The sequence below is a fragment of the Podospora anserina genome, chromosome 6 (genome assembly GCF_000226545.1).
Source record: "Podospora anserina S mat+ genomic DNA chromosome 6, supercontig 4".
NCBI lineage: Eukaryota > Fungi > Ascomycota > Sordariomycetes > Sordariales > Podosporaceae > Podospora > Podospora anserina.
In genome coordinates this window covers 636,342-660,754 of record NW_003613579.1, presented here as the reverse complement: position 1 = coordinate 660,754, position 24,413 = coordinate 636,342, and the positions used below count along the sequence as shown (strand labels likewise).

The 24,413-nt window shown below is 52.5% G+C and overlaps 14 protein-coding genes across 14 annotated transcripts; 9 read left to right on the top strand and 5 right to left on the bottom strand.

The window, feature by feature from the left end:
- Nucleotides 1–104: 104 nt before the first annotated feature.
- Nucleotides 105–1,615, top strand: PODANS_6_10240 (uncharacterized protein; the record flags this gene model as incomplete). Its single annotated transcript, XM_003437398.1, has 3 exons — nt 105–307; nt 460–601; nt 656–1,615. 3 exons carry the CDS (start codon nt 105–107, stop codon nt 1,613–1,615), a joined length of 1,305 nt encoding a protein of 434 aa, XP_003437446.1.
- Nucleotides 1,616–1,916: 301 nt separating this feature from the next.
- Nucleotides 1,917–2,688, bottom strand: PODANS_6_10230 (uncharacterized protein; the record flags this gene model as incomplete). Its single annotated transcript, XM_003437397.1, has 2 exons — nt 1,917–2,523; nt 2,588–2,688. The coding sequence occupies 2 exons, from the start codon at nt 2,686–2,688 to the stop codon at nt 1,917–1,919; spliced, it is 708 nt and encodes a 235-aa protein (XP_003437445.1).
- A 616-nt stretch (nt 2,689–3,304) lies between these two features.
- PODANS_6_10220 (uncharacterized protein) lies at nt 3,305–4,243 on the top strand (the record flags this gene model as incomplete). The annotated part of the gene is made up of 2 exons (XM_003437396.1): nt 3,305–3,583; nt 3,650–4,243. 2 exons carry the CDS (start codon nt 3,305–3,307, stop codon nt 4,241–4,243), a joined length of 873 nt encoding a protein of 290 aa, XP_003437444.1.
- A 321-nt stretch (nt 4,244–4,564) lies between these two features.
- PODANS_6_10210 (uncharacterized protein) lies at nt 4,565–5,062 on the bottom strand (the record flags this gene model as incomplete). The annotated part of the gene is made up of 2 exons (XM_003437395.1): nt 4,565–4,611; nt 4,663–5,062. 2 exons carry the CDS (start codon nt 5,060–5,062, stop codon nt 4,565–4,567), a joined length of 447 nt encoding a protein of 148 aa, XP_003437443.1.
- Nucleotides 5,063–5,976: 914 nt separating this feature from the next.
- On the bottom strand, nt 5,977–6,955 carry PODANS_6_10200 (uncharacterized protein; the record flags this gene model as incomplete). The annotated part of the gene is made up of 2 exons (XM_003437394.1): nt 5,977–6,506; nt 6,559–6,955. 2 exons carry the CDS (start codon nt 6,953–6,955, stop codon nt 5,977–5,979), a joined length of 927 nt encoding a protein of 308 aa, XP_003437442.1.
- A 161-nt stretch (nt 6,956–7,116) lies between these two features.
- Nucleotides 7,117–8,765, top strand: PODANS_6_10190 (uncharacterized protein; the record flags this gene model as incomplete). Its single annotated transcript, XM_003437393.1, has 2 exons — nt 7,117–7,347; nt 7,434–8,765. 2 exons carry the CDS (start codon nt 7,117–7,119, stop codon nt 8,763–8,765), a joined length of 1,563 nt encoding a protein of 520 aa, XP_003437441.1.
- Nucleotides 8,766–8,909: 144 nt separating this feature from the next.
- Nucleotides 8,910–9,890, top strand: PODANS_6_10180 (uncharacterized protein; the record flags this gene model as incomplete). Its single annotated transcript, XM_003437392.1, has 1 exon — nt 8,910–9,890. The coding sequence occupies one exon, from the start codon at nt 8,910–8,912 to the stop codon at nt 9,888–9,890; it is 981 nt and encodes a 326-aa protein (XP_003437440.1).
- Nucleotides 9,891–10,122: 232 nt separating this feature from the next.
- PODANS_6_10170 (uncharacterized protein) lies at nt 10,123–10,512 on the bottom strand (the record flags this gene model as incomplete). The annotated part of the gene is made up of 1 exon (XM_003437391.1): nt 10,123–10,512. One exon carries the CDS (start codon nt 10,510–10,512, stop codon nt 10,123–10,125), a length of 390 nt encoding a protein of 129 aa, XP_003437439.1.
- A 1,609-nt stretch (nt 10,513–12,121) lies between these two features.
- On the top strand, nt 12,122–13,287 carry PODANS_6_10160 (uncharacterized protein; the record flags this gene model as incomplete). The annotated part of the gene is made up of 4 exons (XM_003437390.1): nt 12,122–12,565; nt 12,628–12,780; nt 12,838–13,192; nt 13,256–13,287. 4 exons carry the CDS (start codon nt 12,122–12,124, stop codon nt 13,285–13,287), a joined length of 984 nt encoding a protein of 327 aa, XP_003437438.1.
- Nucleotides 13,288–13,517: 230 nt separating this feature from the next.
- PODANS_6_10150 (uncharacterized protein) lies at nt 13,518–14,963 on the top strand (the record flags this gene model as incomplete). The annotated part of the gene is made up of 1 exon (XM_003437389.1): nt 13,518–14,963. One exon carries the CDS (start codon nt 13,518–13,520, stop codon nt 14,961–14,963), a length of 1,446 nt encoding a protein of 481 aa, XP_003437437.1.
- Nucleotides 14,964–16,116: 1,153 nt separating this feature from the next.
- Nucleotides 16,117–16,863, top strand: PODANS_6_10145 (uncharacterized protein; the record flags this gene model as incomplete). The annotated part of the gene is made up of 1 exon (XM_003437388.1): nt 16,117–16,863. The coding sequence occupies one exon, from the start codon at nt 16,117–16,119 to the stop codon at nt 16,861–16,863; it is 747 nt and encodes a 248-aa protein (XP_003437436.1).
- Nucleotides 16,864–17,372: 509 nt separating this feature from the next.
- On the bottom strand, nt 17,373–19,861 carry PODANS_6_10140 (uncharacterized protein; the record flags this gene model as incomplete). The annotated part of the gene is made up of 2 exons (XM_003437387.1): nt 17,373–19,715; nt 19,775–19,861. 2 exons carry the CDS (start codon nt 19,859–19,861, stop codon nt 17,373–17,375), a joined length of 2,430 nt encoding a protein of 809 aa, XP_003437435.1.
- Nucleotides 19,862–21,433: 1,572 nt separating this feature from the next.
- On the top strand, nt 21,434–21,585 carry PODANS_6_10130 (uncharacterized protein; the record flags this gene model as incomplete). Its single annotated transcript, XM_003437386.1, has 2 exons — nt 21,434–21,461; nt 21,521–21,585. 2 exons carry the CDS (start codon nt 21,434–21,436, stop codon nt 21,583–21,585), a joined length of 93 nt encoding a protein of 30 aa, XP_003437434.1.
- Nucleotides 21,586–22,747: 1,162 nt separating this feature from the next.
- Nucleotides 22,748–23,773, top strand: PODANS_6_10120 (uncharacterized protein; the record flags this gene model as incomplete). Its single annotated transcript, XM_003437385.1, has 1 exon — nt 22,748–23,773. The coding sequence occupies one exon, from the start codon at nt 22,748–22,750 to the stop codon at nt 23,771–23,773; it is 1,026 nt and encodes a 341-aa protein (XP_003437433.1).
- Nucleotides 23,774–24,413: the final 640 nt, after the last annotated feature.

Sequence of the window (24,413 nt, the reverse complement as noted above, 5' to 3'; positions counted from 1 at the left end):
TTCGTGATCGAAAAACTCTGTGGAATTCTGTCACCATTGTCAGCGAGGCAGTCTCAGGTATAAACATATTTTAGGGGGTTACTTGAGAGACAAAAGAAAACACAATGGCGGGCTCACCAGTGGAACAAGTACCTTCTGCCACGGCCACCACCGGCGGAGACGAGTTCGGGTACCCTCATGGACATTTCGGACACTTGACCACCGAGCAGGAGAAGGCGCTGCAGGATTTCAAGATGTTCTTGGGGGAGAAGGGGTTGTATACACATGCGCCTGGGGAGAAGCCGTCGCATGAGGATTGGACTTTGCTGTAAGACTCTTTTTTTATTTCTATATTTTTTTATATTTTTCGTCTTATTTCTCTTGGTTATGATGTCACATATGGGGGTGGAGAGCACCGCAGTGCAAAGCGGCGCAGGTACGGAGTGTTGATGGGCGCACGGCTAATGCACGGTTTGACAGACGATTTCTGCGGGCGAGGAGGTGGATTGTGGAGGATGCGTACAAGCAGTTCAAGGACACCGAGGACTGGCGCAAGGCGAACCAGTTGGAGGTGCTGTATGACACGATTGATGTGGAGGCGTACGAGGAGACGAGGAGCTTGGTAGGTCCTTTGTGTTTGAACAATCAGGAAGCGCACTCTGACAGCCAGTAACAGTACCCCCAATGGACGGGCAGACGAGACAGGCGCGGCATCCCGATTTACCTCTTCCAGATCCGCCATCTCGACGGTAAGACGGTCGCCAACTACGAGAAGAAGGCCGAGTCGACGAGCGCCAGTCTGGCAAAGACTGATGGGTCAACACCCGAGAAGCTCCTCAGGCTGTTTGCCCTGTACGAGAACCTCACCCGATTTGCGCAGCCCCTCTGCTCGGCCATGAAAGACCGCGACAACGCCGAGACCCCCATCACCCTCAGCACCAACATCGTTGACGTCTCCCAGGTATCGCTGCGCATGTTCTGGAACCTAAAGTCACACATGCAGGCCGCCTCGACACTCGCCACAGCCCACTACCCCGAGACCCTCGACCGCATCTTCATCATCGGCGCCCCTTACTTCTTTAGCACAGTCTGGGGCTGGATCAAGAGGTGGTTCGACCCCATCACCGTCTCCAAGATCTTCATCCTCTCCGCGGCAGAAGTCAAGACCGAGCTGGAAAGATTCATGGAGCCGAGAAACATCCCCAAGGCGTACGGTGGCGAGCTGGAATTCGAATTCTTTGACCGGCCAAACGTCGACCCCAGGATAAAAGAGGCGATCACCTGGGAAAAGGGGCACACCGACTTCCCCAGGGGGCCAGCTTATTGGGTCCCGTCCGAGGATGGCAACACGCTCGAGTTGTATGCGGTCGGCAGACAGGACGGAAAGCAAAGAAGAGAAAAGATTTGCAGCATTCCGTCGCCGTTTCCCAAGGTGGAAGAGCCGGCGGCGGCCGTTGCTGGCGTGAAGGAGGAGCAGGAGGCCAAGATCGAGGCTGCGATGGAGGGCGTCAAGGCGCTGTCGGTCTCTTCGTCGGATCACAAGCCGTCTACGGCGGAGATTTCGGAAAAGGTTGCCGCCGCTGCGGTGCCTGATGCGGTTGCGGAGGAGCAGAAGCCGGCTGCGGTCAAGGCTTAGAAGGTTGCATTGCATGGTGTTTGTTGCCGGTGTTGTGTTTCTGGCTAAGGGTAGAACATTGCGGGCTTTTTTCCTCCTTGTGCTTGTGCTTGGGATTTGGGCTCTTGAGCGCGCGCAGTTTGATACCTCTCCTTTTTCTTCCGTTGATGGCATATGTTTTGGGTGCAGCAATAGAAATGCAGCTCTTTTTTGGGGGTCCAGCTGCGCTGTGTGTATATCATATCAGCATAAATAGCCGTAGTATTCTTCTTTCAGTAACAAAACACCCCGACGCCATGCTTTATCCATGACAAATGCATAGTTACCATCTCCCTCCAGCATATGAACCGCTACCGCCAGCAGTAGCTGGAACAATACCCTTTCTCTCCCTCCAAAGCTGTATCCCCTTTTCCAGCTCCTCCCAGCACAGCCCTTGCCTGCCAACAAGCTTCATCGTCACTCCTACGCTCTCCACCTCGAAATTAGGCCTCTCGTCATCAAAAAACAGCATATCCTCGTACCGCACCCCCGTCCGTTTGGCAATCACCTCGAAATGCCGTAGTTTTGAGCTCTCATAAATCTCCAGCCCTCCGCCCCCGCCTGTTGTAAAGACATCAATCACCTTTTTCGGCTGCCCTCGTATCTCCGTCTCGGGTAATCGTAGTGATTTGAGCACTTCACGACATAGATCGCCGACTGGGGATTTAGACGCGACAGCCAGGCGGATGTTGCATTGTGGGGAGGAGAGGAGGCGGAGGATGGCGGGGGCGTCGGGGAAGAGGGAGAAGTGCTCGCCGTTTCGGTCGGATAGTACAAAGGGGGAGAGGGAGCGGATGGGGGGCGAGATGTGGATGTCTGAGTAGAAGGGCCAGAGGGTGTAGTCTAGATCGAGGACGATGAGGGCGGGGAGGGGGAGGGAGTCGGTCAACCTGGGAATGGAAGATTAATTAGTAGGTGAGGATATATCGATTATGGAAGAGTAAAAGTACATACCAGGAGGGCGTGGTAGTTGGCGCCGAGGAGGAGGATCCGGCGCTGTTTGTGGAGGCAGTGTCCGAGATTGGAGCTTTGGAGAGTTTCTTTGCTTTGGCCATTTGTTGGGGATTCCGGTGGCTTGAGTTTGCTGGTAATAGTAAGGCACGATGGTGTTCAGTGGGATGGGGACCGAGCGATGACGCTGTGATCCCAGGATGGCGGTTCCCCGTCAACAGCTTGGGCCCCACCCTGGGCGTTTCTCAGGTTTGGTTCAGTTGTACGGTTAGGGTCCTTCGCAGGTGACATCACATCAATTTTCACTTCAAACCGTCAAGCCATCAAGCCATGAATTTTAAGTAGGGCTTACGCACATGTAGAAACCTCGACAGAATATGAGCTAATATGGCTGTGTGATGTTTTCCCTCTGCATTCCCAACATCAGACAGCATCGCCATCTGCAACACCCAAGACTTCGCACATGTTCACAATGATTGGACAGCATGCTACGGGTGCGGGGCATTGGTCAGCCTGGTCCATGCTCAAGCTGCTTCTCCTGACGTCCTTCCCTACACTCTCATTGACTGCCCCACCATCTGTCTCTCATCCGATCGCTTCATCTGAATCTGAATCTATGAAATCCTTGGCAGCACTGAAGACCATGGCACCCAAATATCGATTCACAGCCGTTCCCGGCTACTTCAAAATGGAAGGCCGCGGCCCGAGGAATGAGGTGGTATGTCTCTTGATCTCTTGGGTCTCATTGAGCATGACATGATTGCTTACAATCATCAGCCTACGATGCGGGGTATGGGTCTAATTGATCAACCCTACCCCACCGACGAGGCTTTCGACCCCCATCGCTCAAAACAGCCATGGGAGAGGTTTGTCAATCTCCTCAACTCGTGGAATGAAAGCGAGAAAGGAAAAGCGGCCTATAAACTCATATATGTCACCCGCCACGGCCAGGGCTACCACAATGCCAAAGAGTCTGATGTCGGCTCAGCCGAGTGGGAGGTGAGAAGCAATCACTGTTGGCCAATTTATCTCATAATGCTAACCAACGTCCACACCCTTGACTAGACAAGATGGGTGATGCTCAATGGAGACGACAACTCGACCTGGTTCGACTCCCACCTCACCCTAGAAGGCATCCGTCAAGCCATGACCATGAACGCCTTTTGGCAGGATGCCGCAACCACGCTCAAACTCCCTCTTCCCAGGCGCTACTACGCCAGCCCTCTTGCCCGCTGTCTCGAGACTTGCAAGCTCTCATTTGAAGGCATCGAGTTACCCCCCGGCCAGGAGAAACCACCCTTCAAGCCCATCATCAAGGAGTTGCTTAGGGAAAGACTACATTTTCACACGTGTGATCGCCGCCGTAATGGCACCTGGATCAGGGAGAATTTTCCCGAGTTTGAGTTTGAGGAGGGGTTTGTGGATGAGGATGTATACTGGAAGACGGAGGGGAGAGAGACGCTCCAGGAGCATGCCGCACGTACGATGGCTTTGCTTGAGGATGTATTTGAGCATGATGATGAGCAGATTATCAGCTTTTCGACTCATTCGGGGACGATAGCTGCGCTGATCAAGGCGACGGGGCATGAGGATTTCTTTGTTGAGCCGGGGAATGTGGTGCCATTTTTGATCAAGGGGGAGATTATTCAGCCTAACTGAGGGCAGGTCTGGGATTACTAGAGTATCCCGAGATAGGGTTGGCTCTAGTGCAATCAAATCACAACAGACGTTTGAGGAACTAGTCCACAGCAAAGGCTAATACCAAGGGAATTTCAGGTAGGCTGACTGCTCAGCTGAACATATTTCGGATCACTAACTTTGTATGACCGAACCACACTGGTAATCACAAGACGCAAAATGGTTGCTGTATTGCGCTCCATTACTGAAGACCCTCATGCATATATATGGCTTTTTCCCCACTGTACACGAAGCCCAACTGCAATACCGAAAGTCTCCCGAGCATCAGGCATAGGTGCCTATTTACAGACTCTGGCAGCACCTATAATTTGCCGGACCGGGACATTTTCCTGCACCAATGTTAGTCGACTGGACACCATGGTGACTAGTCAAAAATATACCGCTGTGCGTAACCCCCCAGCAGGCATGTCCGTCCCAGTCGCAGTATGATCGAGGAGCACCGCATGGCTTGTTGGTCGACCCCTCCAGGCCGATGAGGCAGCATCTGATATCGGCCGCGTCACCAGGGCAAGCACCGCTCTTGAAGACACCGCCGAAAGAGTTGCAGGTGCCGGTCGAAATGCAGATGCCGCTTTGTCCCCAGGTGCCGGTGGCGGCGCTGCCGGAACAACGGCCATTCACCACCGCGAGGGCGGCTAGGGGAAAGGTGGTCAGGATGGCGAGCAGTTGCATGGTGGAGGTGGGTTTGAAAGTGGGTGTTGAGATGGGGGATGGATGTCGTGATCTGAGGACACAACGACCCCTTAAATACCCGTTTCTTAGCCCCCGAGAGACAACCATGACGACTCCCAAAGCCCTGGGTCACCGTCCATGCTGGAAAGACTCGCCTGATAGTTCCTAATACAGCAACAAAAGCGCTATCGCCACCGTCCCCTCCCCAGGTTTGAAGCAGGACCCCAGATGAGGTGCTGATCGTCGTCTGCTTCAGCCATAACCATGGACTGACACTGTTCTAGATCGTGGACAGCATGAGACGAAGTTACATAACAGGGAGACAATCGACTTCTTGTCCGACTAAGTGACCATTGTGGCTTGCAGTTTGATGATATTCCCGTCCACAACTGGCAGCCGTGCAACGGTCTGGTCTCGCCTGAACTGCGGGAACCCATATTGGGGGGGGTCTTTGTCCCTGGACCAGATCAGCCAATCATTCTCAGGTCTCAGGGCGGGATTAGCCCTTCAGCTTGCAGGCTGTATGCAGAGGGACTACCAGGCGGAAGAGAGAGAGTGCGGAAAGGACTTTTTATGCAGTGCTACGAGGTAGGTATGTGATATGAGATTCTCTGCTTCGCTTGTCCCCTGCCTTTCGCCCTGTCCAGGAGGTTGAACTAAAGCTTTAATATTTGTGACCAATCATGATGAGAAGTAACAGTTGGCTACTCGACCAAGACTTTAGTCGATTGGTAGTTGACTGGATCGCTATTCTATCGCTCAAATACATGCGCACTGCAAGGCGAGTTCAACCACAAACGGCAGGTCAGCTCAAAGTCCTGGTGGTAGGGTAGCATTTCGGGTTGATCCCGGGGGCCGGGCCGCTCATGACAGTTCGAAATTTCGGTGGCAGAGACTTGGCGTCAGGACTACTTGAGCCGTTCTATCCGGCCAATGTTGTAGCATATCTTCAATAGTTCTAACGCAGGACTGAAGCGATATGCCCAATGAATTCAACAAATTTGTCCTGTCTTGTGACTTGCTCACTCCGAATCCCGGACAAGGAACCACGCGGTATAGCTCACCCAGCAGCAGATCACGTCCCATCCTACGCTGCTCACAGCTGGGTGCTCATACAGTGTGTCCAGGATGCTCTTCCAAGTCTCCCCGCTGGCAATGGGTTGCGATGTCCCGGCAGCCAGGACTGCCGCAAGAATGCCGAACTGCAATACCTTGGATGGCTCGCGAAGTTGGCTGGATTCTGTGCTCCCGGATGATATACCGTCCCTCAAAAGTGGCACAAAGGCCAAAACGTGTGGCGCAAGGAGCAGAAAGAGAAAGTAAGGGCTGTCCAGATTTCCGAACAGAAAGAGGGTCACAGCCAGGTTGACGACGAGGATCAGGATATCTGAAGTCCGCGATGATGGCTTTTGTTTACTTTGAGCTGGTTTCTTCTCATCCTTGACATCGTGTGCAAGCACAGCAAGGAAGAAAAGATTGCTGGCAAAGGATATGGCAACAATCTGCCCCAGAAGCATAAAAGCCCAGATCTGGGGGATGTTTCTCTTCTTGGCTGCTTGAAATGTCAGTGCTGAGGTATTTTTAGTGAATGGATAAATATTGACCTTGGACAGAGAGCATCACGCTCCAGATAGCACAGAAACCAAAAATCTGAAGTGTCCACCATGCTCTGGCTGGCGTTTCTAGAGCGGAGAACCAGGCTTGCTTGAACAGTGATGTGTCCCGCAGCCACTCTCCCAAGTGTAACTGGTCATCAGCAGTCGCGCTTGGGGTATTGGCAGCCCAGTCAAAGTAGGACCACCTGAAATAGCCAAACATATACGACCATGTTGTTGCGAGGCTGACCGCGGCCAGCGCGCTGAAAAGCACTAATGATCCGGCGCTCTTTTTGGCCTTCTGGACTGGGTGACGACGGACGATGCCAATACAGCGGACGGTGAGAGCCGCAGCCGTGACCATGTAGCTGGCCAGGATGGCTAGAGGTCTCGCGTTGGATACCATGATGGCGGGTTACCTAAGGTAAGGTACACAGTCTTGTCGGGGTTGATGATGGCATAAACTTGATCAAAATCAGGATCCTTGGCGATCTGATGTCGCAGTCTCTGTTGCCGCCAATCGCCCCCCCTACCCCTGCTTGATCTGGCTACTCCATTTCAAAACCCATGTGGAGCAGCCGAGGCTTGGCGGCGAGAGAAGCCAAAAACTGGCAGAAAATCAGCAGACCGCCGTTCACTGATGGCCATCCGAAGATAACCATATCGACAGAGTTTGTCATGACTGAAACGGCCAGAGAACGGGTAGCCATCATCGGTACCGGGCTGGCTGGACTGACCACGGCGCATCTCTTACAAAACGACCCCAAGAAACGGTATGCCGTCACGCTCTTGGAACAGGTGGGTCACTCCCGCAACCAAACAAACTCAGATCCCGTCTGCGATGAACTTGTGTTTTGCTCACACCTCACCCAACCACCACTCAGGCTGATTCGCTCTCGTTCGACTCTGCTTCTGTTGCCGTCAAGAGCCATGAGACGGGCGCGGTCGAACGCGTCGATCTCCCAATGCGTGCATCCGCGGGCGGATACTACGCCAACCTGAACCGAATGTATCACCATCTGGAAGTTCCCATGCACCCAGTGCGCTTTCTGTTTGTCTTTGCAAAGGCTTTGAAGCAAAGGGGGACCGAGGCAGGCAATTGTCAGGACTTGAGTCAAAGTCCTTCAGCAGCTGCGTCAGCAGTCCCTGATGGGTACTTTGTCCATGCCTCCAACCTTCACCAACTCCCGCCACCACGGCCATCGGCATACCGCACGTGGCGGTACCTCTTGGAGATTCTGTACCTCATCATCTGCCACGCCTGGTTCAGAGCCGCTTGCTTCCTTGTCCGGCCTCACGACGAGTCCTTTGCCCAGTATCTCGAGAGGATATGGCTGCCTCGTCGGTACACCACACACTACATCCTCCCCTTGATGAGCAGTGTGTCGACTTGCACGCATGACGAGCTTCTTGCCTTTCCAGCGAGCGACTTGGTTAACTACAACAAATTCTCGTATGGTCAGCAGCACTACACAGTGTGCGGCGGCGTGAAGCAGGTCCAGTCTCGCCTATCTCGAGGCATAGAGGATATCCGTGTGCGGTCGAGAGTGCTGGAGGTTCTGCCGCGTTCAAGCGGCAAGGTACTGATACGATGGCAGGACACAGTTGGCGCACAAGAAGAGGTGTTCGACAGAGCTGTCCTAGCGGTATCACCGGATGTCGCGAGCAGGCTCTTTGCGCCGCTGAAGACGACAGGACTGGACAAGATTCCAACAACATGGGTGGAGAGTTCGGTCTTGACCAATGCATCTCGTGCGCACTCGCTGGTGGACTCAGATGACAGGACGAGCCAAGGGAAGGTGACATGCATGCATCACGCGGCGGTCGAGGTGGAATCTGCATCTACACAGGTCATCACCTTGCGCACGCAGTTTTCCGGGCTCGGCGGCGCTCGATCAGAAGCGCTGCATACCATGCCGAGCGGTGTGGTGGTGAGCACCTGCCCATTGGATGGGGAGTCAGCGGCAACTCAGAAAAGAACGCTCAAGACAGCTGGGTTCAGGAGGACGTTGAGGACTGTGGAGAGTCGAGCAACAGTTGAGCGGATATTCCGGGATGGTAGTGGTGGAACAACTGATGGCTGGGTTAATGGCGAGAATAACGTATGGCTGACTGGGTCGTGGTGCTGGGATGGAATGGTACTGCTCGAAGGATGTGTCGTATCGGCTATGCGTGTAGCTGACGAGTTTGGAGTTGAGATTCCGTGGAGGAAATGATACTACATAAGACTTGATTGTATGAAGCAAGGGATGCTCACGATAAGAACCCGATAAGAAGGCTTGGCGAGTTTGATTGATTCAAATCTTTGAATCCCCACCAATACACCACACCAAACCGACAAATGCAACTCCCTTACCACAATGATATCATGGCTCAATGACCCGACATTCGTGGCGGGACTCTTTGCAGGAGTCTTCGCTACTTTCACTCTCTTCGTCGGACTCGCAGCATGTCTATTGCTCTCCCGCGACCACTATGGCCTCGACCACTGGAAGCTGAACTTGCAGATGCCAGTCTCATTGTGGATGAATCTGGGCTACTGGAAAGACACGTCTGAGTTCGCCGAAGCATGCAGGAATTATCTGCAGCAAGTATTCGAAACAGCCGACATCACCACCCCCCAAAAGTCGATTGCCATCCTCGACGTTGGCTTCGGTTGCGGCGACCAGACCTCGACAATTCTAGGTGGCATCATCTTCGGAGGGGCATACATAGGGGTGACAAACAACCAAGTCCAGCTGCAGGCTGCGTCACGACGATGCCGGGACCTACACAAGGAGCTCGACACATCCCATCTCTTTTGCGCGGATGCGTCCAAGCCACATGCTTGGCCAGAGGAGATACGCTCCGCCGTGGACAAGCTCAAAAACCCCAAGCTCAAAGGGAAGTGGCTACTGGCGTCGGACTGCATGTATCACTTTTCACCGTCACGGATGCCGCTCTGGCAGTACGCTGCCCGGAATCTCGGCATGAACTTTATGGGGTCTGACTTATGTATGTCCAACACGGCAACCTGGAGGGAGAAGACTCTGGCAAGGACGATTGGGGCGCTAATGGGCTGTCCATGGAAGGCGTTCTTGACTGTGGAGCAATACAGAGAGCAGTTGGTAGCATGTGGCTATGACAGGGACTCGATTGTCATCAAGGACGTGTCGGTGGATGTTTTCCCGGGCCTGGTTGCTTTTCTGGAGAGGCATGACAAGGCGCTGGCAGAGTTTGGTATCTCTCTCGGTGGGGGGTTCAGGGTGGCGAGGAAGGTGTTTGGCTGGTTTGCTGTGTCAAAGGTGGTCAGAGCCGTCATCGTGGTGGCAAGATTGCCCAAGGTCAAGGATGCTACATGAAAAGGGATGGAGTCTGCATGGTGTAGGTAGGTTATTGAAGCTCTGGCTTGGGTTTTGAGCCTTCACAATATGGTACAAACGAATGGCATTCCGATATTCTTCAGCACTATGTGCAACAGTGCTTCCAGGTACCTGTCCCAGCCTTTCAAAACATTTTCGGTTCACCTCTCCCGTTCCCACTAGCATCATTCCTGTCCAGATATTGATTCCCGTTTTGTCGTAGGTCCAGAGTCTAGAGCCTGCAGCATTTGTAGTTGGATCCGCCGGGGCAGTATCCTATGGATTTGGTTAGTACATGCATGATGGACCGAGGGCATGATAAAAAACTACCAGTCAGTCGGCTACCACTGCATGTGTTGGAGGTCCAGTCACACCACGAAGCACCACCACAAGGGTTGGTGCCAACGGAAGGACCACGGCCCACCAGGCAGCACTTGACATCGGCAGGGTCAGACGGGCAGGCGCCAGTCTTGTAAGCACCGCCGGCACTGCTGCAGGTCGAAGTCCTGATGCAGATGCCCTTGGAGCCCCACTCGCCCGTGGCTTCGGAACCAGTGCATCGGCCGTTGAGGGCGGCAAGGGCCGTGAGAGGGAAGGCTGCGAGGATGTGGAGGAGCTGCATTTTGATTGGAGTGCTGGTGAAGCTCAGGTTTGTATAATGGGCAGGTATAGCTCGAAGGATGTTGTGAGAATGGTCAAGTATGTTGTGATCTGGGGCGACGAAGCTGGCTTTAAGTACTCAACTCCAGACCCCTCTTCTCAAGCATCGCCCTGTTCTATTCTCAGCTCCGGGGACCGTCTTGATAATTCTCCAAGGCTTGTAGAGTGATGGTGGTGTGATGACACGGGCAAGCAAACAGGTAATGAGACCAATGAGTACGTAAACAGATATTGACTGCATGGGGGGATTGCAAGGTCTTCTGCAACCACAATGTCGTCTAGACTCGATCAGGGAGTCGGTGATAGCTGTGGCTTGGCCTCTGACAGGCTTGAGAGCCAATTGATTGCTGTATGGCATGTAGAATGAAGCCTTCACCACCGGGTTGAAGTATATTGATGGGGGGTTGGCGAGCAGTAAGACGGACTAACCAAACTACCGGCGTAGTGAACCGTCCACTGGGTGCTGCAGAAGAGTTATGAAGCGAATATGTTGTGCGACCAGAAGACGGTCCTTTTACCCCTTGACCCCTTTCTTGCAACGCTTGGAGGGGCAAAGCTGTAGGCCTAGACCGAGGAAGCTACCAAGTCAGATTAAAGTTGGAGGGAACCAGACACCGGGGCTTGGGAATGAAGTTCCAGCCAATCTCGAGTGTTTTCAAAATCCAGGGTGGACTGAGAAATAAATTAATGGTGGGAAAGCAATTGGCTGTGGTCGCGTGACAATATGGAAATTGTTGCATGTTGCCAGTTGCCCCTTGTCCCCCCCTTTTAAGCTTGTTTACCCCCAGATCTTGGCACTTCAGCTGTTGCCCCGCCACATCCTTGATGACAACTGAAGCTTCCCCGCACCACCGAGGTGGAATCCTCCCGAGCACCTCGTTGATGAAGACGAACTTCAAAGTCGTCTATCTTTCAGTAACGAAGGAAATCAAGTCGCCAGGCCATAGAGTTCGAGGTAGGTTGAAATTGTGCAGCAAAGCGGGCTATCTACCTCAGGTAGCTACCCGGCAATGAGGATGAGAGATCTTGCAAGTATGCGCACCAATGACGTGGCATCGGGATAATGGTAGGAGGTCTCGAATCGCAGCCACAGAGATCGGAGTGTGGCTCATATGCTGCCTCTGACATGACAGTGGCTTCGCTCTAACATAAAACCCCCCCGGGACTCCGAACTCTTGTGTTTCTCTCGTACACCGTCGCAGGTCGGGGCAACACGAGTCGAATGATGAGACACCGAAGAACGGGCGCTCGACATTACCCGGCGCCCGCTATTGGGCAATGGCAAAATGCCGTCGCGCGATCGGAACATCACCATTGGCTTTTCTCCCTTGAATTGCCGCGACCTGCGTCACCATCGCTTTTACCCCACCACATCCCCGCGTGAGCGCTAGAAAATAGAGCCCAGTTCGTCCCATCTTGGTTGCCTTGGGCCGTCGGCCGGACTCTAGATATATCCCCCGGGCAGCCTGCCTCTGTGTCATTAATTTGTCCAAAAGATTTGTTATCAACATTCTTGTCCCATCCGCTCCCAACACGATCAACTGAACAACAATCACATCCAAAGTTTCATCATGGCCGCCGGACTCCCATCAAACCCCTTAAAGAAGATCCAGCTGGTGCGTCCAGCACATGTCTGGTACAAGCACAAGGATATTGAAGCCGCCAAACGATTTGCTGCCGACTTTGGCTTCTACGAGACCGAGACGATCGGAAAGACAACCTTCTTCAGAGGATATGGAGCAGAGCCTTTTGTGTTAGCCCTCGAGGCTTCTGACAAGCCGGAATTTGGGGGAGCAGCATTTGTTGTCGAGTCTGAGGAGGATCTCGTCTACGCCCAGCAGTCGCTTCCAAAAGAGTGCCGAGCGACCGAAGTACATGAGCTCAAGGATGTGCCGGGTGGTGGCAAGAGAGTGACCTTCTATGACCCGGTGGATGGGTTCCCATTCCACTTGGTTCACGGGCAGACTGAGGTTGAAAGGAGAGACCCTGGCTTCCCGGTGCTCAAGTTCAACTACGTGAGTGAAAATCTTTCAAAAGGCCATGACAGTCGCTGATATGTTGCGTCTTGTAATGATAGCCGAACGAGAAGAACCGCGAGCCAAACAAGTTCCAGCGCTTCGAGAAGCGGCCGGCGCCCGTACACAAGCTTGGACATTTTGGCATGTGCGTGACGAACTTTGCCAAGTGCTACGAGTTTTATTCGACCTATTTCAACTTTCATCCCAGCGAGGTTTGCATTCTCCGTATGAAAAGGCTCCTGGCGGAAAGACTAACCAATTCTTTTCAGCTCGTCCACAACGATGAAGGCGTGGATGTGACTGTCTTCTTTCGCCTAGACCGTGGCAAGGAGTTTGTTGACCACCACTGCTTCTTCTTCTTCGAAGGCCCCAAGATGCACGTTCACCACTCTTCCTTTGAGACACACGACTTCGATGCTCAGGTACTGGGTCACGACTGGCTACGTCATCAAGGATACACCAACTGCTGGGGTGTTGGGAGACACGTCATGGGCAGCCAGATCTTTGACTACTGGTTTGATCCGTCCAACTTCATCTTGGAGCACTATGTGGACGGTGATTTGCTGGACATGAACGAGCCAACGCACCACAACAAGGCCGCGCCCGACAACTTGCATGTCTGGGGTGAGTGTTCTGGGCTGATCAGTGATTACCTATCTAATGCTAACCCGTTACACCTCATGTCAGGTCCCGAGGTGCCACCCACCTTTTTGCAATAATTCTTGGGATGATTCTTTGGGAAACGAGGGACAAGTGGCGGGAAAGTCTGCGGCCACGGCTTGGAGGAGTAGACTCGAGAAGTAGACGTGTAACCAAAGGATCTAGCTACACAGCTCAGGCGGTCTTGGCATGAAGCTTTTTTTTACGAATTCAGTTTTATTTTCAGACCCGAAGCGCCTGTGTCTGTGGGGTTGATGATCTCCAGAAGCCCTCGTTGGCCAATCTTCTCATGCAAAGCTGCAGTTTAAGTGGAGTGGAACAACTAGTCATGTGGACCTCACTAACCACTAACAAACCCATTCTTTGGGGCCATTCTTATTTTTCATTGCTTGTTTTTTCTTATCTAACGTTGTCGGGGATCTGCATGAGCCTGATCTGCGCGGGCGCTGAGTCCAATCGCTCGATACCCGACATAGCTGGTCTTGAATGGGCATCTTTCATAGAACTCGAAGCGCCATCATTCACCTTGAACCGCTCTCTCATAGCCGGACCAGATACCTCACCGAGATCGCCCATGCCAGCATTTACAACATCACCGGCAGCCTGGAGCTGTGGTCTCCAAAACTTCAACACAGCCGCCTTGGCCAAACGCGCCAGCAAACTCCGAAATGGCACATCTTGCGTTGTGCACATCCCAGACTACCAAGACCTGATGATGGGAACCAGAAACTATCACCTCGACGTCGAGTTCGAAGACGGAGTCACGTGGATTGCTCGGATCCGTCAACCAAACACGACACCGCTCCCTGTTCGGAATTACATGATCAAAAGCGAAGCTGCAACGTTGGGCTTTCTCGAAAAGACAGAGGTTCCTGCGCCGAGGGTGTTTGATTACAGGTTGGATGGACCAGACAACCCAGTTGGGGTGGGGTATATTTTCATGGACAAGTTACCCGGCGTACCGCTTCGTTGGGATCTCGCCAGCAAGAAGCAGAGGAGGAAAGTGCTGGATCAGCTGGCGGATATATACATTGAGCTGGGGAGACATCCATTCAAAGGTCTGGGATCGTTGGACATACCGGGGAGTGATCACATTGGGCGGTTTGCCAAGGAGCTGACTTTTGACCTGCCGCCGTGTCAGTCGTGGAGGGAGTATTGTACGCGGTACATTCTTCACGTTTTGGGGTTGATTGAACGGAGCGAGATTTACACTCAGCGACCGGTGGATGCGTTTCTGATACACCGCTTTCTCCTCGACTTGGTGTCCAGGATGGCAGAGCTGACTGGTGGATGGGATGAAAGATTCCCGTTTTATCTGAAGCACGCAGACGAAAAGATGGATCACATCTTGGTGGATGAGGAGTACAACATTACGGGGGTCATAGACTGGGAGTCGGCATTCACGGCACCGGCATTTGTGGCTTTCAATACACCTATGGGGATACTTCCCGTGAAGGACTTTTATGACGGGGTGGATACATTTGGTGAGCACGAGGACGGTTTTTTAGACATCTTGAGATCAAAAGGAGGCCAGGCCTTCTCGAACGTCGGTCGGCATGGGCGATTACTGCATAGGTTTCTCTTTTGTATTGGGTTCGACATTGTGAAATACAGGGTTGACTTTGAGACATTATTTCAGGGACTGAGAGAGGGTGTGGGGGCTGATGAGGAATCTGACTGGGATGAATGGCAAGTTGATGCTTTGCTGCGGTATCGTGATAAAGAGATGGTATAATATTCGCACAAAACCCCCTAGCAAGGAACCAGCTTGTCACTATTAGGTTGTTGTGAAGAAAGTGAGAGGGGCGAGCAATGTGGGACCGATGGATTTTTGATAAGTCCCATGACTGTTTTCTCAAACGGGTTGTTTGCCTGGGAGTACCAAGCAATCGTGTTGAGGAGGCGAAGCATGAGGACTGATATGATTGAGTGATAGGGTTGAATGCAATTAAATGAAGCTATTCGCATGATGTGTGAGAAAAGTGGATTCCGGGAGGGTTTTAGCAGCTGCCTTAGGTTGTTGATTTGCGGTTGACTGCGACTTCTGCCTATCTGTGCAGTGTGGTTGACTGATTCAACTAGGGTTGGGGTTAGAGCCAAGAACGATATCGATTTGAGGGCAAAATGCGCACAGGCCAGTTGGGTGCACCTTGACTGACCGGGGTCAGCCACCATGGCCAGTTTTGGGTGGTTGCACGACAGGACTATACATGGATCACAAATGGTGCTCTGTTCTTCAAAACGAGCCTGGTGGTGCAATTTTCCCCCAAAGCCATGTGCCTTATAAGGTATGCTTTGACCGCACTATCATTTCAAACCACACCTTCACTTCATTCAATTCTTCCATCCAACTTTACGCACAGTGTTCTGGTAACTGAATACTAATATCACGCTGTTCACCCGTGGAATCCACCATGGCGCTTGGTACGTAAGGTAGCACAGATAATTTATTGGCCCAGAAAGCTGATGAGGACTAAGTAACCACCGGTTTCACAATTCCCAACTTCAGTAATGAAAATGAGCAACAAGAATGCATTCGACACAAATGGAAAGCCCTCAACTGTATTGTTGACAACAATCGAATTGAGCAAGACGCGGCCTGCGCTAGTGGTTGTGAGGTTTGCACACATCATGCAGGCCTATCTCGCCCTGTGGCCATCAATGTCAACGAGGTTGATCGTTGGCCCATTCATTCTGAAAGCTCTTCTCTTCGACAACCCCAAAAATACCCTACCTTTTTGGTCGTCACCCTCCCTGTTATTGTTCTTCTAGTGGCTTCCTTTGTCACCCGAAGGAAATACAGCAGGTCATTGGCCTGGTTGCCCATCTTGGTAATCTCCGTTGTTGTCAGAATTCGCCGGTTCAACAGTCCCTCCTCAAAAACCGAAATGTTCAAGCCAGACTGCTCGACACAATCACCCGGCATCGATGTTGCACTCCGCGTACAGGTTGGCTGGATCGATGAGGTACCACGCTGGCGTCTTGGCATGATTCTGAAGTACGTTATCTGCGAGGAGTCTTTCCGTGACAAGACCGCCGTTACGCTCTGCAGGACCAATCTTCAAGCCGCAATCGCAAAATACGCAGCTATTCCTGTGAGGTTCGAGGAGGTGTCCCGGAACAGCCCAGCCCACTTTCGTGTGGTGTATATGGATCAGCCTTTGGAGGGCTCCAGCACCACACTTGCGAGAGCATTCCTCCCAAACAATGAGGCAGCTGAGCAACGAACATTACATGTTTACGGCCTGGCATTTAGCGACAAGTATATTCAGACCCAAATCTCTATCCTCGCTCACGAAGTCGGTCACATCCTCGGACTACGTCACGAATTTGCCTCTTGGAAAGAAGCTGAATGGTCGGTTACATACGGGAGGCCCAACAACCACAGCATCATGAACTATCCCCCTGTGCACGTCACCGAGCAAGACATTCGAGAATTGCAATCTTTCTACTTCGATGAAATGACCGCGTTATATGGTCGCCCGGTCCGCATCTACGCCCCATGCGAGTCTGTCTATCCGCGTGTCAACAATCTCGGCTCCGTCATGCCCTTGTTCGCAGCGCTCTCTGCTTTGATCTGGCCAAGGTCTGTCCCGGATGTCTCGAAGCCTCACGCTTATGTGGAAGTCCCCTAGGGGACGATTTTCTATTTAGCATGGGGTCATGGTTATGGTGGTTGGGGACGTTTTGATCGGTATGGATCAGCACGTTTCGCTTTTCTTCTGGATAGACAGATAGACATATGAGTAGCTAATCATTACTTTATTCATTTCTTCAGATAGATTGTGCATAGGTGCGTACCCAGGCACTTAAACTCGAAACATCCTTGTACCTTAGCCTGAACTGTTAGACTCTCTTCTTAACAGTTATGTGCTTGTCTCACAGAATCAGTTGCCTACCTATCTTTCTGTCCCCTATTCAAAGAGAGTCCTAGCAACTCTGTGAAGTAGATGTTCTGAGACGCGACGAATGCGTGGGCAAACTGGTGATGTTGGTGATGCCTGCGGAATGAGTGGAAGAAAAAGGCAGCGGGTCAGTGTCCAGGCCTCACAGATGTCTACGCAGCACTCAATCGGCGCTGATGCCGGCATCAAAAGACATAACAAGGGTATCATTTCCAACATCTTTCGTACTCCACAACTATCTACCTCAAGTCCGGAATATCATCTGCATCCTCCCCGCTAAAATTCCCAGCTATCGTCGTCACATATACATCCTCCATACTAGCCATACTTTCCTTGCCAGTCACCATCGCTTCTTGAGCTGGCATTGCACTCCCAGTTACCCCATCACCCCCACTGACCGTATGGCTCCCCTTCGACGTCGTCGACGCAGTCCCATTCACCGTCGCCGCCTCCTCAAACACTTCAACCGTCTCACTTGTCAAGAACTCCTCGGTCTTGATTCCTGCCTCCTCTGTCATTTTAAGCGTTGCCTTGGAGCTCACCACACTCGACGTAGTCATGGTAGATGTCTCATTCTTTGCCGGCATGTTACTGCTCAGCTCCAATGTGAACACAACGCCCTGTGGGTTCGGTGATCCCTCTTGCTGCGGGTGATGCGGATCACCCAGCTCAGCCACCACCAACAAATCAACGTCCTGTAGCGCCTCGTAGTTCAGCATCAATGGCTCGGTACCACAGCTGGTGTAGGTTGCTATCTTGAGATCGTCGAGCTTTCGGTCGCGGAGTGTGATGGAGAAGCAGCCACCTCCACCGTTGGCTACGCCTTGGCCGTCTAGAGCCCGGTCGCGAATGGTAATGTTGATCCTTTCTGACGGGCTGGCCGGGTAGAACAAGGATTTGGAGGGGTAATCTTTGGCGCTGAGAAGGGCGGCAATGGTGATTCCAGGGTATATTCGGGTCAGTTCGGGCTCATACTCATCAGTGGAGGTTAGGCCACGAGACATGATGGTGCTAATGAAGTGCGGGGCCGGTGTGAGATCTGGTCTCCCCGCAACATGATTGATGTAAGCAAAAGTGCCGCCTGTTTTGAGGACAGCGGGGATGATCGAGTGACCGGGGGCACATTCATGCCAAGACCGATCTGGATCATCATTGAATGGCCGTGGTGGATTGATGCAACCGAAGTGGATGCGGACACCTTCTTTGGCAGCGCGTTCAACTTGGGCGAGGGCATATTCAGCCAGTTCCTGGTTTTCTTTCGTGTTTTCGGGTTCCGCGCCCGCCGTCAGGAGCACTACGGCACCTCTGTCCGTGTACGTGTCCGGCTGTGACTGGATGATATCGTCAATGGCAACGTCAAGCGCGTTGCCGATATTGGTCCTTCCTTTAGTATCCAGCTCACTAAAGGTCACCGACTCTGGGAAGCCCATAGGGTGAACAATCTTGGGGGCCTCGGCAAACTCCATGACTTCAATTCGGTCCAGCCCATGTGAAGATAACTTCAACTTGAACTCTTGAGCAATCTGAACTTGCAAGCCAGATGCCTCAACAGCACCGCTTCTGCTAGAGGCATCCAGGGCAATGACAGCCATCCGTTTGCGACAATCTTTGATTGGATCATCGCGCACCAGAGCACAGATCATAAGATTGCCGGCCACAGTTCCGTACTGCTCCCTGAGGTGTTCGCGAAACGCAGCCCAGGTCTCCTTGGAACTTTGTACCGCACAACGTACGGCGTTCTCAAAGTTCCTTGATATGGCCTCGCTCCGAGGAGACCCGGGCCCCGCATCACCAAAAGTTCCATCTAGGTGAATGACACCATGGTCTTTGTTTAGGGCATGATGTGTCACCCGACCAGCGCAGTCTCCGGATCCTGGAGTCCCGTCTGGTATCGTGAAGCAACCCGTTGTTAGGTTGTAAGGGATCTGATCTTCTGGTATCGGCCCAGAAGCCCTCAGGTCCAAAAACTTCGCGGTGCCATGCAAGGCAAGCCCTGGTGGGTTGGTCTCGCTGATGGGTTTGCTTGTGTCGGTTTCATCAGCCCAGTTGCTGTGGGAGTAAAAGTCTTGAACACCATGTAACGCGCGGCCAAACCCTTCGAGAGTGCTACACTTGGCTCGCGCAAAGACATTGATCTGAAGGGAGGGGAAAGCAAAATTGCAGTCTCCACCAAAAGCATTCGTCAGCTCGACCTCCCCGGGCCGGATCCTTCGCCTTTCATCGACAAGCATCTCCGCTGATACCCATGCCTGTCGGAAGCGTGCTCGTAGGTGATCGACACATTTTTGGAGATTCTTGTTGGCCTCTTTCCGGCTCTGCGGGTATCCCGGAATGTCGACAAAATCGGCATCGTCGCAGTGCGCTTCTGGTCCTTCAGGTACCGGGTCGAGGGTATCTGGAGCTCCGACCGCGCCATTAAATCCTGCTCCGGGGAGGGCTACACCCATCACTTCTCGATGATAGCCTGCCAGTTGATCGAGCGACCGGGGCTCAAAACACACCCCATCGCTTTTCTGGCCACTTGGGCACTGAAAGGCGAGTCGTGTAACCATTTCATGTTCATTATGCTGGCCGAGGATTACCTACAAGAGGTGTCAGTGAGTTTCCTCAAGGACTGCCAAAACAAGGGATGACTGCCCACCGGTTCGTTGATGGTCCCGAAAGCAGCTGTGAGTGGGGTCAGCCCTATCAACCCCGCGGCCAGGGCGGAGGAACGAGGGAAGATCATCGGGGGATTTTCAGGCGACTTCGGGGCTGAGATGAAGGGACGGACGTGAGATCAGAAGGGTAAATACAACGGCCATGTCGAGATTTTCTAGAAGATCTGTCGTGGCCGTCACACAACAGGCCAGAAACCTGGAACTCGCCGGATAGGGGTCGTTCATGGGATCGTTGTTCCCCTGATCACATGGATATCCCTGGCAGAGATCCATCTCAACGGGCGGCTGTGGCCCGTGTTGGCCTCCTGGCATGCCTCTTCCAGTCTAGCACACTTTTGCCGGGCATATGACGTCATAACTCTCCTCTTCACAGTTCCTGGTCTGTCAGGGATTCAGCATTCTAGAGGTCGTGATAACTTCACCCAAAACAGCGGTTGAGGCTGAAGCAGTGCCAGTCACAGTATTGGACCTTTTCTTGACAGGCTGCCATATCTTTTTCTTAACGACAAGAACATCTCGGCAAATTCCGAGAGCCGCTGCTAACGCCGATCAACACAGAACAACACTCTTGACAACTGGAAATCCGACTCTCTCAACATCAGCTGATACCATCCACTGGAATAAACACTACCTTTCCTACAAACTGTCGAGTTCGTTCCATAAAATGTAGCAGAGATGAAAGGCTGGTCGCCGTGGCGGGTTGGGGTCGAATACGTGGACGGGATAAATTGGGCTTGGCATGCCACTAGAGAGCAATCGGATGGCATGAAGCTGTCAACCTGACAGCGCACCAGCAAGGCAGCATCAGCTTGACCAATCCCTCAAAATGACTCGCTTACCAGATTCCTCTTCTCCTTCTATCTCAAGAAAAACAGACTTCACAAAATGTCAATGCTACGACACCAACGCCATCAACTGCGGGAGCCCCATATCGAAGGGGTCACAACCGTCTTGGTCGCCCGGATGGCGATCTAATACTGCGCACCGGCAGCGCCCTAGAATCCAAAACCCAACAAACTTTCATGTGTGCTCCTGAGCCCTGCAGCGGTCTTCTCCGGCGTTCAAGGCGATGCTATTTGGAGGACTCTGGGCAGAATCATGGAAGCCATCTTCCTCATCCAGTCTGTCTTGGAGACCGTGTCATTGCCTCAGGACTCACCCTGCGATATGCAAACCCTGTTCCATATCACGCACGGCAATTTTGAATCTGTTCCTTCATCTCCGTCGACAGAGGAATTGTACCGCATCCTTGTGTTGGCGGACAAATACGCCCTATCTCGGAAGCTCGGCCCCTGGGTTTCGCGATGGCTCAAGGCTATACGAGACAGATTGGAAGAAGAGGTAAGGACAGAAGAAAGAGTGTGGATGATGCGTATTGACTGGAACTTGGGTGTTGAGAAGTTGTATTTGATGCAGTTGAAAGACTTCATCGAGCTTGTTTTGTCCCAGCTCCTGCTGAATCCAATCAGGTCGAGCAAAGTGGAAGCGAGGAAGCAGCTACAACAAAAGAGGAAGGATCGGAACAGCAGACTAGGTCTGGAGACACCAGCCAATCCCAAAACGAGGAAATCAAAGAGTGGTTGCTTAGAACCGAGGACGACAACTGAGATCTAGGTCTCTTGCTCACAACACCAGGAGAAATGGACTGTGGACTGCCGGACCTTCCAGGTATGTACTACCCAGCCCGTTTGTTGCCATCTTTTCCAGCGTTATTGACCTCATTCCAGAGCTCATAGATAGCAACCGTTCCGAGTCCCTCGAGCGGGGCCGTTTGTGTAGGGTTCAGAGATGAGACCTTTGGTAGAATCGCCCCAGGAAAGTGGAAGGGTCATTGTCACGAGTCTTCTCCGTCGGATGCTGATGGAGGAAAGGCTGGACTGAAGTGTGACGCTATCCTCCTCTCCAGCATACCCCAGAAATGGTCAGAAGACGGGATCGGGAACTTCGACCCAGCCAGTAAAGACGACCCGGCTCGAGGAGACAACATACTTACCACCAGGGAAAAGCTTGAACAACCATTTTGAAACTGCAGGTTGAGTACTCTTCCAGGTTCACATACATGCCTGGTCACGAGCGCTGCACACCCAAGCATTACTTTGAGCAGTTTGAAAACTCCTTTCGATATAATATAGGGTGTTGGAACATGTGGGGCGATAAGTGGGGATTGGTGGAGGACGATAATTTATAGGCTTTGCTCAGCTTTGGAGGGTAATTCTCTTCTTTTAGCAATATAACGTTTTCCTCCTCAACTTTTGATGATATCTCGCCTGGTGATTCGAGCCCACGACGACGTACTACAAACACCGTTCTAAGGGCGGGAGAAAGGTCACATTTGGAAGCGAGAAGAAAGTTTCTTAGTATCACGGATGATCCCGAAGTGCTTGTGCCTCCGGATCCTGGTCCAGTTACGGAGGATGAAGAAGTGGATGGCCCGAAAGAGGATGCAGAGTGGGAAGAGGATGAAGGAGGAGATGAAGAGACCACCTCAGAGCGTCGGCTTACTCTCAACACCTGACTGAAGATGTATTTGTACTGTAAGAACAACAGAAATCTAGCCTCAATTCCTTGGCCACGTAATACTGAATATGACAGGCTATGTGTTGTAGATGCGCACCAATGGGGTTAACATGAAGCCACCAACCGCAGAAAAAGCTCGGAAGCAAATTCTCCAAATAATACTCTGCTGCTAGTCAACAGCGCTCGGCAGGAACGGGCGGCACTTGGAAATTGCTTTTGTGGGGAGATGGCCACCCAAGATTTATCCGCAACCGAAGATTCAATTTCTGTTGGCACAGTTGATGTAGGTATGTCAATATCCATGATTCCATCGTCTGACACAACTGGGGCACACGCACAAACCAGTCAAATGCTGAAAATCTATATCTGAACTCGAATGCACCGCCAAAATGTCCTGCCTGGCTTGGACTCTAAAGTGAACCCAAAAAGTCGGCAACATGCTCCGAGATTTCTTCATCGCCCTGCTCACGGCCAGCACCGCTCTCAGCGCCGCCGTGCCCGCAGCCACAGCATGCACCAACCCACAGAAACGTCCTTCATGGCATGACATGAAAGAAGCCGACAAGAAAGCCTACCTCGCCGCCAACGTCTGCCTCCTCAAATCTCCCCAAAAGCTCAACCGCCTCCCCGGCGCCAAAACCCGCTGGGACGAACTTGTCTCTCTTCACCAAATTCACGCCCTGCAAATCCACACCACGGGCCAGTTCCTCCCATATCACCGGTACTACATCAACATCCTCGCCTTCCTCCTCAAAGAATGCGGCTACTCTGGCCCCCTCCCCTACTGGGACGAGACCCGCGACGCAGGCAAATTCTCCTCCAGCCCCGTCTTCGATCCCGTCACTGGCTTCGGCGGCACCGGTAAAGGCTCAAAGAACTGCGTGGCTGATGGCCCTTTTGCAAACCTCACCGTCAATATCGGCCCAGGGTTCAAGTCACAACCACGCTGCGTCAACCGGCGCATCACCAACGCCCTCAGCACACAGTGTGGTGCCACCTATGTCGCCTCGGCGATCAGCGGGCCAACCTACAGCCAGGCACTGGACGCCATCTACTCGGGCCCTCATCTCGTCGGGCACATGGCGCTGGCAATGATGGACGGGGACTCAATCACCTCGTCAGGCGACCCGTTGTTCTTTTTGCATCACGGCTTCGTGGACAAGATGTGGTGGGACTGGCAAAAGAAAGATCTCAATACGAGGCTCAAGGACATCAGCGGGCTCAACGCGCAGGATCCGGCGGTGGGGTTTTCCGAGTTTCCGGGTGGTATGGAGGTGGAATCTGCCATGTGGGGGAAGCCTACTGCTGAGATTTTGGCCGTGACGCCGGATCCGACGAGTGGTGATGGGGGCAAGGAGATTACTTTGGGGCATGTCATGTCTTCGTTGGGGATCATTCCAAATGCGACGGTGGCGGATGTGATGGATATCAAGGGGGGTTATTTGTGTTATGAGTTTGTGTAGGATGGGTAGGTATCTGGATAGGTGGTGTTTTGTAGCTTAGCCCAAGGTGTGTACGTTGTACAAGGTTTCAGTCTACAAGCCACAGTCCATGATTCTGCCCAATGCTAAAGCTTGTTTTCTTCTAGTCCTCTTTGAATTCCAACATGGAGAAGCCTGGTCTTCTGCCCGGGTCCCCGCTTGGCTGTGCCAGAGATTCAGGAATATGCTCCACATCGTCATAAGGGGACCTGCAACAGGAGAATCCACACAAAACCAGCCAATCACACCCCGTGGCCAATCTACCGTAGTTCATGCGTGGTGAATGGCAATCTTGTACCAGTTGCCTTATGGCAGGTAGTGTCATCATACACAGGCCGCTGGGCAGAGAAGATTCTCTTCTTTCCAGTTCCCACCATCTAGACATTTGCCTGATCGAAAGCGGCTAATAAAGACCACAACTAGAGAGCCAAGTTGCCAAACCTCATCCATACCAGCAGACTAGGCTGTCTTTGTCTTACCATACCATGACTACTCGCATTCTCGCGGGCGACGCACACAAGCTGCCCAACTCGACCGATGCCGCTGGAACTTAACAGAAGTCGGGTTAGGGTCCGGTTCCTCAATGCGGCAATTGCCCCTCCTCCCCCCCCCTCTCCACCTT